At 36.9% G+C, this 17,068-nt stretch overlaps 1 protein-coding gene across 1 annotated transcript; it reads right to left on the bottom strand.

The window, feature by feature from the left end:
* Window positions 1-2,808: 2,808 nt before the first annotated feature.
* On the bottom strand, window positions 2,809-3,777 carry LOC120506223 (testis-specific serine/threonine-protein kinase 2-like). The gene has a single exon (XM_039717558.1). It carries the CDS (start codon window positions 3,775-3,777, stop codon window positions 2,809-2,811), a length of 969 nt encoding a protein of 322 aa, XP_039573492.1.
* Between the last annotated feature and the right edge of the window lie 13,291 nt (window positions 3,778-17,068).

The raw sequence follows: 17,068 nt of genomic DNA, 5'->3' as shown, positions 1-17,068 counted from the left end.
GTCAGGGAGGGTCGGTGTTTTCCTACAGGTAACAAACAATGGGACAAGAGGAAGGTTGTGCCAGTGAAGGTTTAGATGGATGTCAGGAAAAAGTTCTTCCCTGAAAGGTTTCTCCAGCATTGGAACAGGCTGCCCTGGGACATGGTGGAATCACCATCCCTGGAAGTTTTCAAAACACGCATAGATGAGGTGCTTGGAGACAAGGATAGTAGTGGACCTGGCAGTGTTGATTTAGTGGTTGGGCTCAAGATCTTAGAGGTCTTTTCCAGCCTTAGTAAATATATGATTCTGTGATCTTTAGATAAGGTAAACCCAATGTCATTTGAACAGAATTATAGCAGGACACATTTCATCCCATTTACTGCATTCAGCTGAAATTGTATTTCTAGTATGTTTCGTTTGTTTTGTTGTGATATTCACCAATACAGTTCATAGGGCCTCCTTCTCTAGAAGTTTTTTAGGACTTATATATGTTTGTTTTCAATGGCACATCCTGTCTTACTAAAAGGATTGCAATAAAACTGAATTCCCAAGTAAACCAGAATTGCACAGTGCACCCTCCTAAGATGCATGTCAGGCTCTCTTTTATATAATTTACACAACAGAGCAGCTCACATCTGTAATAAAATCATCTGGAAAGGCCTCTGGGTAAGACAGCTGTCCTGCCTTTTGATTTTGGCTGTGCACTTAGACATATTTTGGCCACAGACACAGAACTGGAAATAAGAATGTGCCTGAACTGCCTGAACTTTGGTAGTCTTGCCATGGATGTGCATTGCAGTGTGGAGGCTCCTGATCCTGCCTAAGGAACTGCCAGCACACCAGGAAGAGGTGAATCACCTCCTTTGTGGCACATCCCCTGTGATCATTTCCAATCACATTGTCTGCACTTGTATCTGGTGTCTGATAATACAAAAGTCGCAAAATTAAAATAGAATAAGAAATTTTTTCCATGGTTTCACCTTTTTTTTTTTCTGCTGTGTTTTGGTCCCAGATTAAATCAATGAAAGCAAAATAACAATATGCTCTATTTTTAAGCTTTCTACTGAACTGTTATCTCAAAGAATTAATAGTTCCATTTTGTTTGTCCAAGTGTCCTTTTCAATGGCTGTGACTTCTAAACATGTGGCAGTGGAAATGTACCATGTTAATGTTCTCCTGCCATGAGCAATGAGTGTTAATTAGAGCTGGATCTGACTTTGTCTCTCCTTGGATTATTTAGGATAGTAAGAGCTCTGCTGAATGGCTGTTTGTACAATCCATCTTTTAATCCACTCTCTGAGGCAGAAGACTGTTCAGAGTTAGGTTGTAATTATTCCAGAGTGCATTTCATTTCTTAGCATCAAATATAATCACTTACATTATTAAGCAAAAAGGCTTTCCCCCCCAGAATAGATTTAGTTGTCCACACTTACTAAATAGAAATTATAGTTTTAATTATGGTCAGAATTTTGTTATTTGATAGTTTTGTCAATAGCAGCATTTTATGTTTGATATTTTAGCATAATATTTTGATGGGAACAGCAGATTTTCTGTAAAGAGTAATGGGTGAAATAATAGATGCATATAGTTTTTGCCTTGTCAAATTGTATGTTAGAGTACTTTTTGACACTTTGCAGCTTTTCAGTAGCACTTAAACTTTACTTTCTCTCTCTTTTATAAAGTGTTAAACATGGTAGTCTGACCTTTTCTAAGAAATACTAAATTATGAGTAGGTCATTATTTGTGTGCATGACATTCTCAGGTGCTGGATAAATACCCTTGTAGATCAATAATTGGTCAAATGTCTCTGGCCAAGCAGACCCATGAAATTATATTTGTTTTGCTTTACTTTTAGTGACAGGCAATTATTTGAGTACCAAAGAATTGAGTAATAAACCTCCCAAAGTCTCCATTGGGATCTGATTTTACCCACATGACATTTTTTGATGCTTTTCTGCAGGAAGTGGCTGGACTGTAAATGTGTGCTTGCATAACTTATCCAGTTGAATCAATCCTATGGGACCTAGAGGTAAATGTATTACACCAGTGGGACAGGAGACTTCTCATTTTGCAGGCTTTTACCTTGCAGGACTGTAATGCAAATAAAATAATTAAAATTATTTTTTAAAAGTTTTAGGCTAAATAATCCTAGCATTGAAGGTATATGTTTTGTTTTTTAATGTCTAACATATTATTCCTTGTTGTAGAAAAAAGAATTCATGCATGTCTTTTGCTCAGCCAATAGGTTTCAGTTAAAAGTTTGGATGTATGTTTTTTAACATTTTCTTTGCTAATTGATGCTAATTAATGAAAACTCTTCCCCCATTCATTTTGACTTAAAACTTGTAACTGATTTGTAATCCTTGTTAATTTTTAAGTATAGAGAAATGGTTTTCATTGCAGAATTTTTTGTTCAAAAACTCAAATTTAAAAGAGAAAATCATGTAAATTTGGATTCATAAGCAGTATGTCTAGGCAGATCCTAGAGTCTGAGCATTGAAATAATTTTAAATTGTTATGGAGTGCACCAGGTCTGATATTCAGATAGATAAAAACAAATTGCATTGTCGTGTTTGAAATGCATTCCTCCTTCAAGTATTACATACAAAGTGCTCCTCTGCAGTTTGTTTAGACATTCTAAAGCTTCTCTCCCTCATTATTTCCCCCTGTGTTTCACAGTCCTGACTTTGGCAGTGTTAAAGCTCCTCCTTCAAGAGCACTGTGCAGGAGTGGGGACACAGCTGCCACAAGGGATTTTAGACAGGTTCTCTTTAATGTGAGTTTAAACTAATGCAGTTCACAGGTTAGGCCAAGGCTGTGGCCCTGTTAAAGGAAAGCATCCTTAAGAGAATCTGATTTCCTCCTCCACTCCATACACTTACGCACAATGGGGTTTCCCATCCTGTTGTTTTTGGGGCTTTTCTTGCCACAGGCTTTGGAGTCACTTGTGGATCTCAGGCTGCGTGTGAGTTTTACGTTTTGCAGCCAGGGATGTCTCAAAACATCATCTATGCACAGCCTCTGGGACACGTCAGGGTGGAGCAAGTGGGTGATGAGGTTCTTGCAGTCTGTAGAGAGATTTTTTCCCTTCGTGAAGGGAATCTTCCGTTGTTTCTGAACCTGGAGCATTTCCCTGACATTGGAACTGTCAAACGGCTGTGAAGCAAAAAGCATTGCATACAGGATAATGCCCAGGCTCCACATGTCTGAAATCCTGGGGTCACAAGGAATGTGCTCGAGCAGCTCAGGGGCTGAGTACGCAATAGAGCCGCAGAAGGTGCTGCTGAGAATGGTTTTTCCATTTCCATCTCGAGCCAGGGGTTTCGAAAAGCCAAAGTCTGACAGCTTGAAGTTGAGATCATTATCGAGAAGGATGTTGTCACATTTCAGGTCCCTGTGGGCGAAGTCCAAGTCATGGCAATGCTTGATGGCAGAAGCCAGCTGCTGGAACTTGCGGCGGGCGGCGTTCTCGTCCATCGCGCCCTGGCTGGTCAGGTAGTTCAGGAGGCTCCCCTTCTCCCCCAGCTCCATCACAATGTACACTTTCCCAGAGGATGTCTCAAAAATCTCATACGTTTCGATGATTGCGGGGTGGTGCAGTCTCATCAAAGCTTCCATTTCCCTGGGGAGAAATTTTTCCAGGACATTCTGAGAAATTTTCTTCTTGTCAATGATCTTGATGGCCACTTTGCGTTTCAGGCGGTGGCTGTAGGCAGCTTTCACTTTGCCATAGGAGCCTTCTCCAAGAGTGTCACCGAGGCTGTAGCCCTTCTTTTTAAGCACCACAGCATCCATCGTGGGAGAGCTGCAGGGACCTGCCCCAGCGGGAGCTGCTCTGCATCCTGTGCTGGTGGGCTGTGCTCCACGCCTGATGGTGCTGCAGGGGCACTGCTGGCCTGGCTCTGTGGGCGGTTACGGGGTGATCTCATGAACAGTCACCCTGGAAGGATCTGTGTGTCATTTCGTGGAACTACTCTGTGACATCATGGAGGCCAAGCCCAACGTGGAGGTGCTGGCTGTTCTGTGCTGTCACTGATGGTCATCCCTGCACATTGAAATCAGAAAACAGATAATTTCTCAAAGATGTTTCTCTTTTTAAGATGGTCAGAGTAGGAGGACTGTTTTTATATCTTAGTTTTTTTTCAGTTGTGCTGTTGCTGTACGTCATTAATGCAATATACTCTGCATTTTTTTGGTGTATCTTAGGAAAATAATGAAAACAACCTTTTGGTTGAGACTTTGTGGAGCAGTGCATAGTGTATTCAAAAACCTTTCTTTTTTTTCCTCCCGGTGGTATGATAGATCCTGTTTTGTTAATTAGTGCTGTTTGTTCACTTTGATTGCAGTAACATCTGACCAACCTGAGTCTTCCAGGGAGTACCAGGGAGTCCCACCAGTACAGTGGTTTATGGCAGTATTGTTATAAGAGTTCTAGAAGTCTGTTCCTTATTTCAGAAGAAAATAATTCTATGGAAATTCAAATTTGCCACTGCAGATAATCTCTCTGTGTATGCACATTTCTTTCCTTGCTTTTAGTACTTAGTGCTACTAAACTTCCCAAGAAGTTGTAGAGAAAATTAAGTTTTTATTAGCCACAATAACATTGCAGGGTACAGCCACATAACCAGATTAAAGAATTGAAAATCACAGAAAGCTGCAATTACTTTTAATAATATTAATTTTGTAGTTCTGTACTTTGATATTAGGTAAAATACTCTGAGTTGCTTTCAAACTGATGGCATTCTTTTAAACTGAAGGTTTTATTCTAGAGTCTCTAAGTTTACTATAAATGTGAATGAGCCAAAAAGTTAAACTGTAAGTCTGGAATGATAACAGTTCTCAAGGGATTAAACCTGGGATTTTTTCCATGTTAAATGGTGCATATTCTTATTGCATCGAGTCTTTTGTTTTGAGTTTAAGGAGGATTTGCAGTGGATATTTAGCACATGCTGCTCTGCATGTTTTTGTTTTAGTCTTTCGACAGGCACAGGGAATGGAAAATTTTTGGGGAAGGGGAAAAGAGCAGCTCCCTGCTGTTATTCCAGAGCAAATGTTCTTAAGGGTATGGACAATTTTAAAGTATAGGTGTAACTATTCAGCATCATGCCTTTGTCTGTCCTGAAGGTGCAGCCAATATCTGAACTGTGAGAGGGAAGGCAATAACCACTGTGCTGACACTGGAAAGAACAAAGGAAAAGGAAAAGTCTTTAAAATACATGCAAGAATGCATAAAGATTTACAGTGGACTATTACATGTGGCTGTTTCCAGGACATTAATTTAATTGGTTCTTTTCAGGTGTAAATAAAAATGTGGCCTTGTATTAAATGTTGGATAGCCTCATATCACCTACTCATGCTTAAAACCACTCCAACTTTTAGTGTGGATGGCTTATCTTCATGTCAGCCTGTTAATTCTTTAGGTAATCTGTTTTGCATCTAGACATTTTTATATTTGGTGCAAGGGTTCCAAAATGTATCATGCATGCTCTACTTGTTGTTTGTGTGTCTTCTTATAATCATTATTATGAAATTTATATCAAGGGATACAGAAAAGTATTAGTTATGGTGAAATTGCTAAGCAGTGATTTCCACCAGAGCTGTGTGGCAGTATTACCAGAACTACTACAATCTTTTTCTTCTCACAGTAATTTAAGGAAAAGATTGTGTTTTTGTGGGAATGCTTATATTTTTACTATTAACATAAATTAAGACAAAATTAAGTCTCAAATATGAGTCTATCAACTTATGCATAATTTTTTTGAGTAATTGACTGCTGGTGTCGTCACAGGTAATGGATCTGGAGACTGGTTCTGTAAGATCAGTCATAATGTCACTATGGAACCAATGGATTAAGAAAGGGGGTCTATATTCAGGAAAGCAGTTAATTCCTCCAACGTTGATGTGGTTAAATTCAATCAGAATCTAAGAGAGAAGTCAGATCTATTATCAGTGAAATACATTTTTGTCTCTGTTGGTGTTAATGTAAGATTTTCTTTAGCTGAAGCAGCTTATTGATGTTTAATTAGAATTTTGAATAACACTTAGAATCATCAATTTTAACAAAATGAGTCCCCTGGTTTGCCTTGCCTGTTAAACTGCCTTTATCCAACCCATGTCCTTTTTTTTACATTCATTCGCTCCCCAACCCACCAGAGGAAAGTGGCTGAGAGGCTGTGAGGGGCTCAGTTACCATCTGGGGTTTAACCATGAGAGTGTTGAAAGCATTTTCCAGCCTTACCAGAATTAGGTATTGATTTTTTAGTATTTATGGTTTCTTTTCACAGAGATTTCACAACATATTTGTCCTGGTTTTCTAATATCTAAGAATTATCACACAATAAATTTAATGGATTTTTTAGAGTATTGTCATGGGAAGTACTCTGCTGGCATCAAATTCTTTCTTGGCAATTTCCTGGAATAATTTTCAATGTTCTGAAGGAACTTTAAAATAAAATTTATTTGTAGAAAATGTCTCTGGAGATAGAAATTTCAGATTGACTTTTAATTCCAACCTTGCACATGTGGGTTTTTGTTCCTAAAGTGCAAGATCTCATGTGCAAGTCATAATGTGGAATTGCAATTTGTGGTCTGACTTCTCCATGGCTTTCTGTTCTCTGTGGCTCTGTGTTGTAGGAGAGCTGGAGGTGCTGATACTCATGTGGAAATGTTTACATCCTGCTGATGACAGCTCTGCCAAAGCCATTCATCATATCTAGCCTAAATCTGGCAAGAATGGGGAAACTGACAAGGAAATTGCTAATCTTAGTGAGGGGAATGGGTTTTTTTGGTGACACAAAGGTGAATCTTGGGTCAGAATCAGGGATGAGTTGAAATCCTAAAAAAAAAATCCATTATATTTCATGTCCTTCTCTGCTGTGCAGACGTGGATGCTGTGGATGTTTTTCTCTGGTTTGACGAGGGTTTATATTCTAAAAGCTGTCAAAATCATTTTCCACAATAAAAGTTCAGTGAATTAAGACTTCAAAAACAAGCAAAAAGAAAAAGAGAAAATTTTCAAGCAATTATTAAACACATTTGTGTTTTAGGTTTGTCATTTACAGGTGTATGAACAATAGAAAAGTCCTTTTTTTAATTTCCTTAATAATTTGCTTATGAATACAATTCTTTGAATAAGTACATGCTGTGAATATCAAGTGTGAAAATAGTCCAGGTTTCACAAGAATGTTGCATAAAACCAAAATGAGAACAGAATGTTTCTGGAAATAGTCACAGGTACTGACCACTGCTTGGGGAACATTTGCTTCAAAGTATGTAAGGGCATTTTTAGGTATTTAAACTGAAAACAAGCAGTTTAATTAAAAATAAATCCCACATGCTGGATGAAGTACATGGCTGCTTGGGTGGTAATGCTTTTAGGCTTCTATTCTATACAGAATTTTAGAAATCCCACCTTACCTGTCATGAAATCCTTTTGTGTCAGAGTCAACCTACATGAGGAGATAAACAGATGGTATAACTGAGAGCACACAAAATGCTAGCTTAGGTAAAATGCACACTGCTGATAACCCACTAAGCCTTCCTGGGTATGCTAATCCTAATTTATGTTAAACCGTAATTAAGACAGTTTTGTTTATTGCTTGTAGCCATGAGCACCTGGAAGACTGACTAATCCCATCCATGTGTTGGGGACAATCCAGCAGCTATTGTTAACTCAGAATGCAGAAAAAATTGTATTTGTGAGTTGTTTTCATTGGTGTTTTTCAGGCATTTATAGAGGCTCTTTTCCTCATCGTCTCAGGAACTGGAACAGAAGAAACATCCTAAACAAAATGGATGAAGGGATTTTTGGAACAGGAGGCCAAAATCTAAATAGGCTTAATGTGTTTCCAGCCAAACTTTAAATCAGAATATCTCTGATATACCCATGCAAAAATAGATTCACAACTTCTGTTGTAGCTGTGCCTCTGTCTGGTGCTGCACATTTAATTAGGCATAACTGTCAGATTTTCAGGATTCTGAAGGGTTTTATTCAGGTGGCCGTGAGTGCTACCATTAAAGTGAAATTATACGTGATAGGCAGAGAAAAAGGGGCAGAACAAACAGAATCTTAGGAGAATAATGCCATAGGAATGGGAACACATAAACCCACTAGGTGCAAAATTTCATGTTTTCAGCTGCATTCTTTTTCTTATTATAGACTAAACCTATGTTCTCACAAATGTTGCTGTGTATGTATCAGGTACAGGTTTTTGACCTGGTACATGGATTCACACAATTACATCAGTCATGGATTGTGCCCTCAGTTGGCAATAATTGTTTTCTGTTTCATGTATAGCATTTCTTAAACTGTAGGTAGGAGTACCCAGGTCAATATAAATTATTACTGTGAAAGATTTTTCCCTTTAGAAGAATTCTTGCCCTAGAAGTGTATTCATTCTAATGACCTCAAATCATCCAGTTTAAAAATCATGCAAGAATGGTAATGTTTTTCATCTTCTATTGTTAAATATTTGAGCTGTTTCAGGATTTCTTGTTCTTAAAAGTTTCATTTTCTGCCTTGTCATGATGGAAAATATGCAAACCACTTTTAAGTGATAACTATATTCTCTGTACTGTTTTGAAGTCAGCCCATGCAGAGACCACTTGCAGTGTGGAAATTTGGATCTAATTATCCATTCATTACATATTGAAAAGTATTCATTGAATGAATTTTTCATCAGGTCGTGGTAAAACAGAAATAAAGAATTAAGGACTGAAGGTGAGCATGTGTCTCATAGTTTGAACAAAATTCAAGTGTTAGTGCAACTGCTTTGCAAAACCCTCTGATTCTTCTCATGTTTAACTCATGGTATTTGTAATTACATGAATTTTCTTGTCAGTTACAATTAGATTTGATTTTTGTAAGAAATCAAAATTAGGAATGAAAATTTTGCAGTGTGCATACATTTGTTATAGAGCCTAAAATGAATGCCTTATCTGCAATAATTTCATGTGGATTCTTCTTATGGACAGCAGAGAGCAGCAGTGTGATGACCTGAATCAGAAGGAATAATGTTAAGGAATTCTGAAACTAACTAAAAAGTTAAATGCTTCCAAAAGAACCCCAATTATTGCCTTCATACCAGTGGAATTCTTTTTTGAGAGACTTTTGCAAAAAAAAATGGGAGATTGTGGAGAAAAAAAAAGACATTTCCAATAAAACAGCTATTATGAAAATAATTGTCAAACAAGATGTTTACATAGAGCAAAAAAAAAGTGATAGGAGAGGGTGAGTAACTAATTAAGGGAAAAGAAGGATTAGTGTCTGAGCTGTGTTTAGAACTGTCCAAAATGATGATGTACAGCAGCAGAGAAACATTAGATCACAGGCTATAGCTTAAAGAAAAAAAATTACTTGAATGTGTGATTAATAGTCAGAAATCGGTGACTTGAATAACTTGAAATTTTGGAAATCAATAACAGTGTCTACAGGTAATTTGCAAGTTAGTATTTTTGTTTGTCTTGGAGTTCATGCGTACAGATCAAACCACATGAAATCATTCAGGGTAGAAGTCATGTGCAATAGAAAATACTTTTTCTCAGGACTTGAAAAGACTTTTTTCATGTATCCCACTTCATCTGATAGCTAAAAGCCCAAATTTACAATTTTGGATATTTTTCACCAGTGGCTGTGTGTTACCCTCCATTATTTTCCATAGTAAAAACAGGATGCAGACTCTGGTGGGTAATGAGCAGATATAAATACCTATGAGTCAGATAAATTATGCTGGGTCCCTTCATTGCAGGGATGCTGCTGCCCTGAAGGATGCAGGCAGCTGCTGTTGCCCTGGTGATTGCTCCTTGGAGTCTGGGCTGCACAGGGCTGCATTCCTCACCTCTCCTTAGGTCTTTGCATTTCTGTAGACAGCTCCTGTGGGCAAAGGCCACAAATTAAATGCAAAGAAATGAAACAGCAAGCACAGAGCCTGAATGTGAGATGTTGAAAATGGCATATGGTTTATAAGGAGTATCACAGTATCTTAATAGGAAACTAAACATAGATGCACGAAATCTCTGCCAAGCTGATCTGAGGGTCTGAGTTTGTGTGTCCCATCTGAGTCAGAAGGGACAGCAAGTAGAGTTTTCTGATGGCTGAATTATTGAGGTGGCTATGTGCAAACTTTTTTTACGCATTTACATTTTTTTCCTGTCTCTTCTGCTTTAGGCCCCAAGATCTGATCTGAACAGCTCTGAATTAAAAATAAAAGCTGCTACATTTCACAAGTAGCAGAGTATTTATTTTTTTTTTTCAGAGCTCAACTCTCTGTTTCATTTAATAATGAAATTTTTATTCTTTGATTTTTTCAGTTATTTTCCCTCATAATAAAACAGGCTTAACTTTGGAAACAGGTGGTCCTTTAGCTCTTCAGAATTTTCCCTGAATTTTTGTTTTACAAAGGTTTCAATAATGCAGACTATTCTTAATGTCTTTGTGATCCTCATTTTTTGAGCTTTGTGTACTCCTCATAGCCTGTTTCTAAGATTCTCCCCTTCTTCAGAGAGCCTAAACACTTCTTGAGCCTGAAATCATGACTGAAATTCTAGACTAAGCTGTTATGCAGTAAGTTGCTTTTCAAACAGATCTGATCCCGAAACTTTTTACTTTGCTATTATGTAATTTCATGCTCTCATGCCAATAGGTTTGAGCTTCTGTCTCCCTCAAATTAGCTGATAATACAGAAAATTTAAACCATGTGTAGAAAATCAATAATTAAATAATTTTGGCTCTGCCTTCTTCACTCTCAAATCCTGCAATCACTGCATCAGCAGAGAATGTTGAGCATAATCCTTTTAATGCATTGACCACATATGTCAACACCTGCTTCTGTCAGCTGTCAGAAGATAGAATGGCTTTTCTGATAGAGCTTTTTCTAAAATAAGGATTATTTACTCTTTTTGTCTCTCTGTAGATCTGATTTGGCTGGTTGACTTCAGTGATTTAAGGTCAATAAGAGTGCAATTTCTGAGCAGTTTGGTTTATGACACCTTTTTTTGTTCAAATTCTTGTTGACTACATTAAGGGGAGAACAAATTCCTAATTGTTCCTTGGTGATATAAATAACTCAATGGTCCAAAAACCACAACCGGATTTTATTGCAAAGTGGAGTTTGGGGAATATTGAACTTCCAGATAACATTAAAGTAACATGGATAGTAGATAGATTTTCTTATTTCTCATTTTATTTTGTCCTTTCCTCTAATTGTTTCTTGGACTTCTGTGCAGTTTAGTTTATTGATGAATTATGTTTGTATGGAATAGAAGCCTATAGCTGCCAGTTTATTTCTAGGAAGTCAGTGTTATAATTGCATATAATTGCTGGTATTATCAACTAGATTTTCTCAGTATTTGCCTTGGTTGTAGTCACATGATTCCTGAGTGTGCTACCACTCACAACTTACACCTGTTTTGATTTTAGTTGCCAGAACTGCCAATTTTAAACTTAAACCATAAGCTTCCTTTTAAATCATGAGCTCCCAAATACCCAGAAAGATGGCAGTATGATTAAATGTCACTTAAGAAAGTGATAAAAAAAAAACAAACTTCCATGTAACTGTAGTTTATTACCTATATTTTTATGTATCTTCTGTCTTTCAGGAGAGGGAAATACAAGGTGTTGGTAAAACCCCATAATGTTTGCAATGGAGCTTATACATTCTTAAGTTCTTTTGCCATGTTTTGAAGGTCAATGGAAATGTACCCAAAACCTAAAAAAAAACCAAATTAAATTTGCTAAATGGAAAATAAAATCCACACCAAGGCAAAAGCCTCTCTTCCAGGATATCCGTCAGCTTTCCCATGAAATGGGGAGATGTAGGGATACTTTGGATGTTGGGTAACTTTGGGGAAGACCATGTTACCTCACTGGTTGTAAGGAAGGCAACTGACATCTCTTTGGGCAGGATTCAGCTGTCTCTCAATACATCTAAAATCAGAGGAGAACATAGAATTAGTTATACCTAATTTGTCACAACCGTTGTTTAAGTGATTTTGCTACAGTAATTATTGCCTAATATCAGCATTCTTTCTCTAACACACATCTTCTGTCACTTAACTCACTATTGCAGGATAATTATTCCAGTGGAACCATCACTTGTGCAGGCTTGGTACAGCATTATAGTAATAAAGAAATCAAAACAGACTTTTAAAGTACTCTTAATTCCCTTTGTATCATAGCAAATGCTTAAAGCAGTCTGTAGATGAATTTTTAGTATGTATTTGTAGTTGTAACTTTTCTTCCTAAATCAGAAGCACAGAAAAAAATCTAAGAAATGAGGAACAAAAAAGACCAAAAAAATTATTGGAAATTATGTAGGAAAATTATTTTTTCTGTTTTGTCACTGGAGTTTTCTTTCTGATCAATTATATTGATATTCCTGATCATCAAGTTCCCAAATTTTGTTTTGTATTTTGACGTCTTGATTGATTTTTCTTCAAACTCATCTTTGTGGTAGGTGTTAGCTAATTGGTTTTTAGCTTTAGAAAGAGCAAAGCTCCTTTTCAGGAGACAGCTATTAATATAGTTATTTTTTTTTGCATTACAAAGCTGTGTGATGGAATTAAAAATGTGGCAGGGAGCTGAGGCTGGGTCTGGTGTGACAGTGACCTTACTCTGACTTTTCCTCGCAAGACTGAACCAGACTTTATGGTAAATTTTGGTACTAGGCTTTTGACACAGCAGTGTAAGTACCCCAAAATCACTTTGACATTTCCTAATGATCAAACAGTCTAGTTTGTGAATATGTGATGCTGTGGTTCCTTGGAGATATTCACAATGTTGCATATAAATGATGTCATAATTTTGTCAAAGACTGGATTAGTAGAAAAGCCTCTGTATTGTCCCTGAAATGCAAGGGCTTCCTCATTTCTGTTGAGGTCCCACAGTGGAACTTTAATTTTGAGTAACCCAGAGAATACAGGGGAAGAACAATGACTTAAGACAGGAATTGTGAAAATAACATAATAGAAGCCAAGCCAAGCTAATGAGATTTTTATTAAGAGGTAAAGCTTATTGAACTTCTCCAGCCAGTTGGCTTTTGGGTGATGATATTAATTATTGTGTTTGGCCATTGCAGGACTGGTTTTCCTGGTGGAGCCAGAAATAGCTCTGTTCCTTCAGAACTGACACTTTCCATTAAGTATTCTACTTTTACCCTCTACCTGCCTGCATGAGACTGCACTTGCTTTGTAAATGGAAAAGCTTATTAAGGACAATGGGAGCCTTGGCACCAGCATGGTTATTCTAGAAGTTTATTGGTGTCATGCATTAGGAAGAGTAAGACATGCAGAATTCACAGAGCTAATTTAGGATCTATTCTTCCTTTTCTAATTGTGTCTGCATTTATGCTCTTCTGAAAATCACTACATTGAGAGATTTTAATCTACATTCAGTGTGGTGTGAAACTTTTTCCTTATTTGTGCTAAGGCAGTCAAGTCTTACCATCACTTTATGATGTTTATTCTACTTTACTGCTAATGTGCTGCTGAACTGTAAACAAATATAAACAGGGTTATCAGGCAAAATACATTAACATAAACATCTTAGTTTCATGCTCTTTCTACATCTTCAAATGGACTAAGTGTTTAAATGAAACATTAACTTATAAGTAAAGCAGAAGTTTTACTGTGTTCTTTCAGTAATACTATCCCACTATTAGACTTTGCAGTGTGTGTTTTGCTATGTTCAACCTTTGAAAAGTGAAAAGCCCCATTGTTCATGAAAAGCTTTTGTGCTAAACTAAGAAGTTAAAAGGCAAGTTAAAAATTTTGACTTGACCCACATGACTTGAAAACTAAAGCATCTTGTATAAATGAATTGACAACTTTGATCCTGTTGGGAGAGGTATAGAGATCAGTGGGCATCTTGAATTTTTTGTGACAGTAATAACAAAAGTTTCATTCTAGTTCACATGAAATTACATTAAGATGGAAAATATTTATTAAAATTAGAAATTGGAATAAACAATCTACCTTAGGGGTGTTGTGCATACAGGAAAGGGATTCTGATGCTCAGAAATGACACAGATGTAATTTATTAATGATTTAAGTGGATGTTCAGGTTGTGCAAAAAAATAATCATTTGCACTTACTCCCAGAGAGTAACCCAGGCTGATTTTAGTTTCTTTTATTTCTCTTTTAGACAATGGGAATGCATGCTGCAGTAGTGGTTGTATTGCTGCAGTAGTGGTTGTATTACAGCTTTTTTCTCTTTATTTGATCTAAACAGTATGTATTGTGTCTCAGGTTACTGGAGTCTTTCTTCCTACAAGTAAATGCACAGGATTGTCCATTACAAAGGAAATCTGTTCCCTGGCAGCAGAGAGAGTTCCTTGATAGCAGCAGAGTCTTGACCTTGCTCAGTCATCAGATTGGCTTAACCTGCATAACTGCTCATAACATCTGTTATTTTATAACAGCTTTGAAATGCAGAATTCTGGGGATATTTTGGCCAGATATGTCAAACTTTAACCAACAATGAGTAATTTCAGTAGGTAGAAGCCATTAATATCATCTTTTTTTTTCAGATTTGTATTTTATCTGTTGGCTTACAATAAGGCTTCTGCACCCATCTGTGTGTCCAACACCCTGTAATCACTGGGCTTTCTTAAGGCAGCTCTGATGGAAATTTTCTGTGGGAAAAAGTGCACATAAGGAAACCTAACCATTAGGAGTTAGCATAAACATATTAACAATTAACACAGGAACAGATGGACAGTTTTCAAAAGCTGAACCCTTGGCCACAGAGAGATCCAGAAAACCCAAGCACAGAGAAAGGAGATTAAAAGCTAGGAACAGTGAAGAGTTTTGTCAAGTTTTTGAAGCAGATTTCTGGAGAGAAAAAAAATTGTGTCTGTGACTTCTTTTCAACTCTTGAGTTTTTGATTGGAGAAATGGTTCAGTTTTTCATTTTTCTCAATTTCCAGCCAAGTAGGTGAGGTGATTGGATTGGTGACTATGGCAATGTGTTTTTGAGTGAGTAGGAGGACTAAGCCTATAAAAAACTTCCCTGGGATCCAGCTTCCCAAGAACCCTAAAAAGTTTATGTTAGGACCCTAATTACAGATCCAGAACATCCCCTTAAGTATCCAAATAGGCATTTAATTATCTTTGTAGTTTCTACTCAAAACACTTCTGAAGCAGGCCAACAAAGGAATATAGAAGAAGGGAGTCACTAAATGCAGTTAAAACCAAGGTTTAACTTGTCAGCCTCAATTAATTGCTATAATAATATGAATTATTGTATCAGTAGATGTTTCCTGATGGGCAAGAGCAGACAAGAAGAGATTGGGCTATGAGAGGGTGTCACAAACTGCTGGGGCTCAGTCAGGTGGGTGGGAGCTGCTCCTACAGGTGTAAGGGACAGGCAGGAACAGAAGCCCAAAAGGTGAATAATCCCACAGGGTACAGCTCAGCCTCAGCTGGGGAAGGCACTTTAACCAACTTCTCTCCATCTCTCTGATGGAAAGGTGAATAATCCCACAGGGTACAGCTCAGCCTCAGCTGGGGAAGGCATTGATGGAAGAGAATCTCTGCCTGCCCCTGCCACTCACGTGCTTTTCAGAAACCCCAGAGTGATGTCTACTTCATACAACACTCTCTGATTTTTCTAGATACATGTGGAGTGGATTTTTCTGTAAATATATTTTAGAAAGGCCCAAAACATTTTAATTGCCTCCTGGATTTCTTTTTTTTTTTTTTTTTTTTTTTTGTGTGTGTGTCAGAAATTATGCTGATTAATAGTGTTCATAAAGGGACAAGATCACAGGCACAGCTGTCTCTGAACATTACCAAAGTTATAAAGCTATTAATTTCTCAGTGGTACCATTAAAAGAAAAATATTTTATGCAAATGTATTTAACTTTACAGATAATTATTCAAATTGTGGGAGTTACATTAGTGTGTTTTTAAAGACATTTTCCCTTTCTATCATTCTGGACATTTTCTCTTGACTCTGTTAGAAATGATAGCTCTGTTCCATGCTAAAAAAACAGCATCTAGCTTTAAATTTTAGTTTTCTTAGTTGTTTATATGACATACCATGACCAGCAACTACATTTTAAATGGCGTTTAGATAAAATTAGCACAATACTGAAGTTTTCAAGTGTTTATGTTTATTTTCAGCTCACATAGCTGTGTTCTATTCAAATAAAAATAGAAAACAGGTAACAAAAATGACCGTGAGAAGGACTGTTGTCTTTTGCTGTCCACTGAGTGCCTAAGCAACCAATAACCAGTTTGATGTATTTCTTATCTTTGCCTAACTTTGTAAAGACAGCTGAGTTCTGTGTGGTAATGTACAATGTTAGTGATGTAACATTTCAAGTCAGTCAATGGATTCAGTACAAGTATGTTAACCCAAATTTGGTAAAACCAGTAAAATTAGTCTCCTCTGTTGTTCTCTTGGATAAAATTAACTGTATTGTGAGCCAGATTTGGCTGAGTGTATGGAAACAGAGCCTGATAGACCCTATGGATTTAATGGACACCAATTAAAGTCTATAGAGATTAAGAATATCTTCCTGCTCAATAGCATTTATTATCTTAGTTTTCAAAGCTTAGGATATTTTCCTATTTTTAAAAATAATAAGGATGTTCCTAGTGAAGCATACTCACATAGCCTAAAACTCAATTTGTTTCAACAGTTTTTCTTTGCCTTTTAACAACTTCTTAGTCATATATTTGGCATATCTATGGCAGTACAAAAAGCCATCTTTTCCTTCTTGCTGTCATCTGTGTGCTCTTCATCTTATAAGCATTAAAAGGACCCTCTGGCTCTCTGGCTGGCACGTAGGTGATCTTTATCCCCATTTCATTGTATCAGTGAAAGAAAACAAACAGTACTTTTCAAGTGTAATTGAACTCTAAAAAAAAAAATCTAATTGCCCCAGGCAGTAAATGAGAATGAGCCACTTAAATTTTAGTTTGAATGCATTAATTTTTTTAGTATAAGTCTATTTCAGCTACAGTAGGATACAAAACAGATGAACTTTTCAAGGCATAATTTTTTATCTATTGTAATAAGTTTTCACAGTGTTGCAGGTCAAAATGAGTTCTGTAGTTTTAAATGAGTTTTTGGATATTAACAGCT

The sequence above is a fragment of the Passer montanus genome, unplaced genomic scaffold (genome assembly GCF_014805655.1).
Source record: "Passer montanus isolate IOZ18808 unplaced genomic scaffold, ASM1480565v1 scaffold38, whole genome shotgun sequence".
NCBI lineage: Eukaryota > Metazoa > Chordata > Aves > Passeriformes > Passeridae > Passer > Passer montanus.
The sequence above is the reverse complement of the archived record's forward strand: the minus strand, read 5'-3'. Positions and strand labels throughout refer to the sequence as shown.

What these genes read in the sequence shown, in the direction of transcription:
- LOC120506223 (XM_039717558.1), bottom strand. Translation starts at nt 3,777, where the DNA reads ATGGATGCTGTGGTGCTTAAAAAGAAGGGCTACAGCCTCGGTGACACT.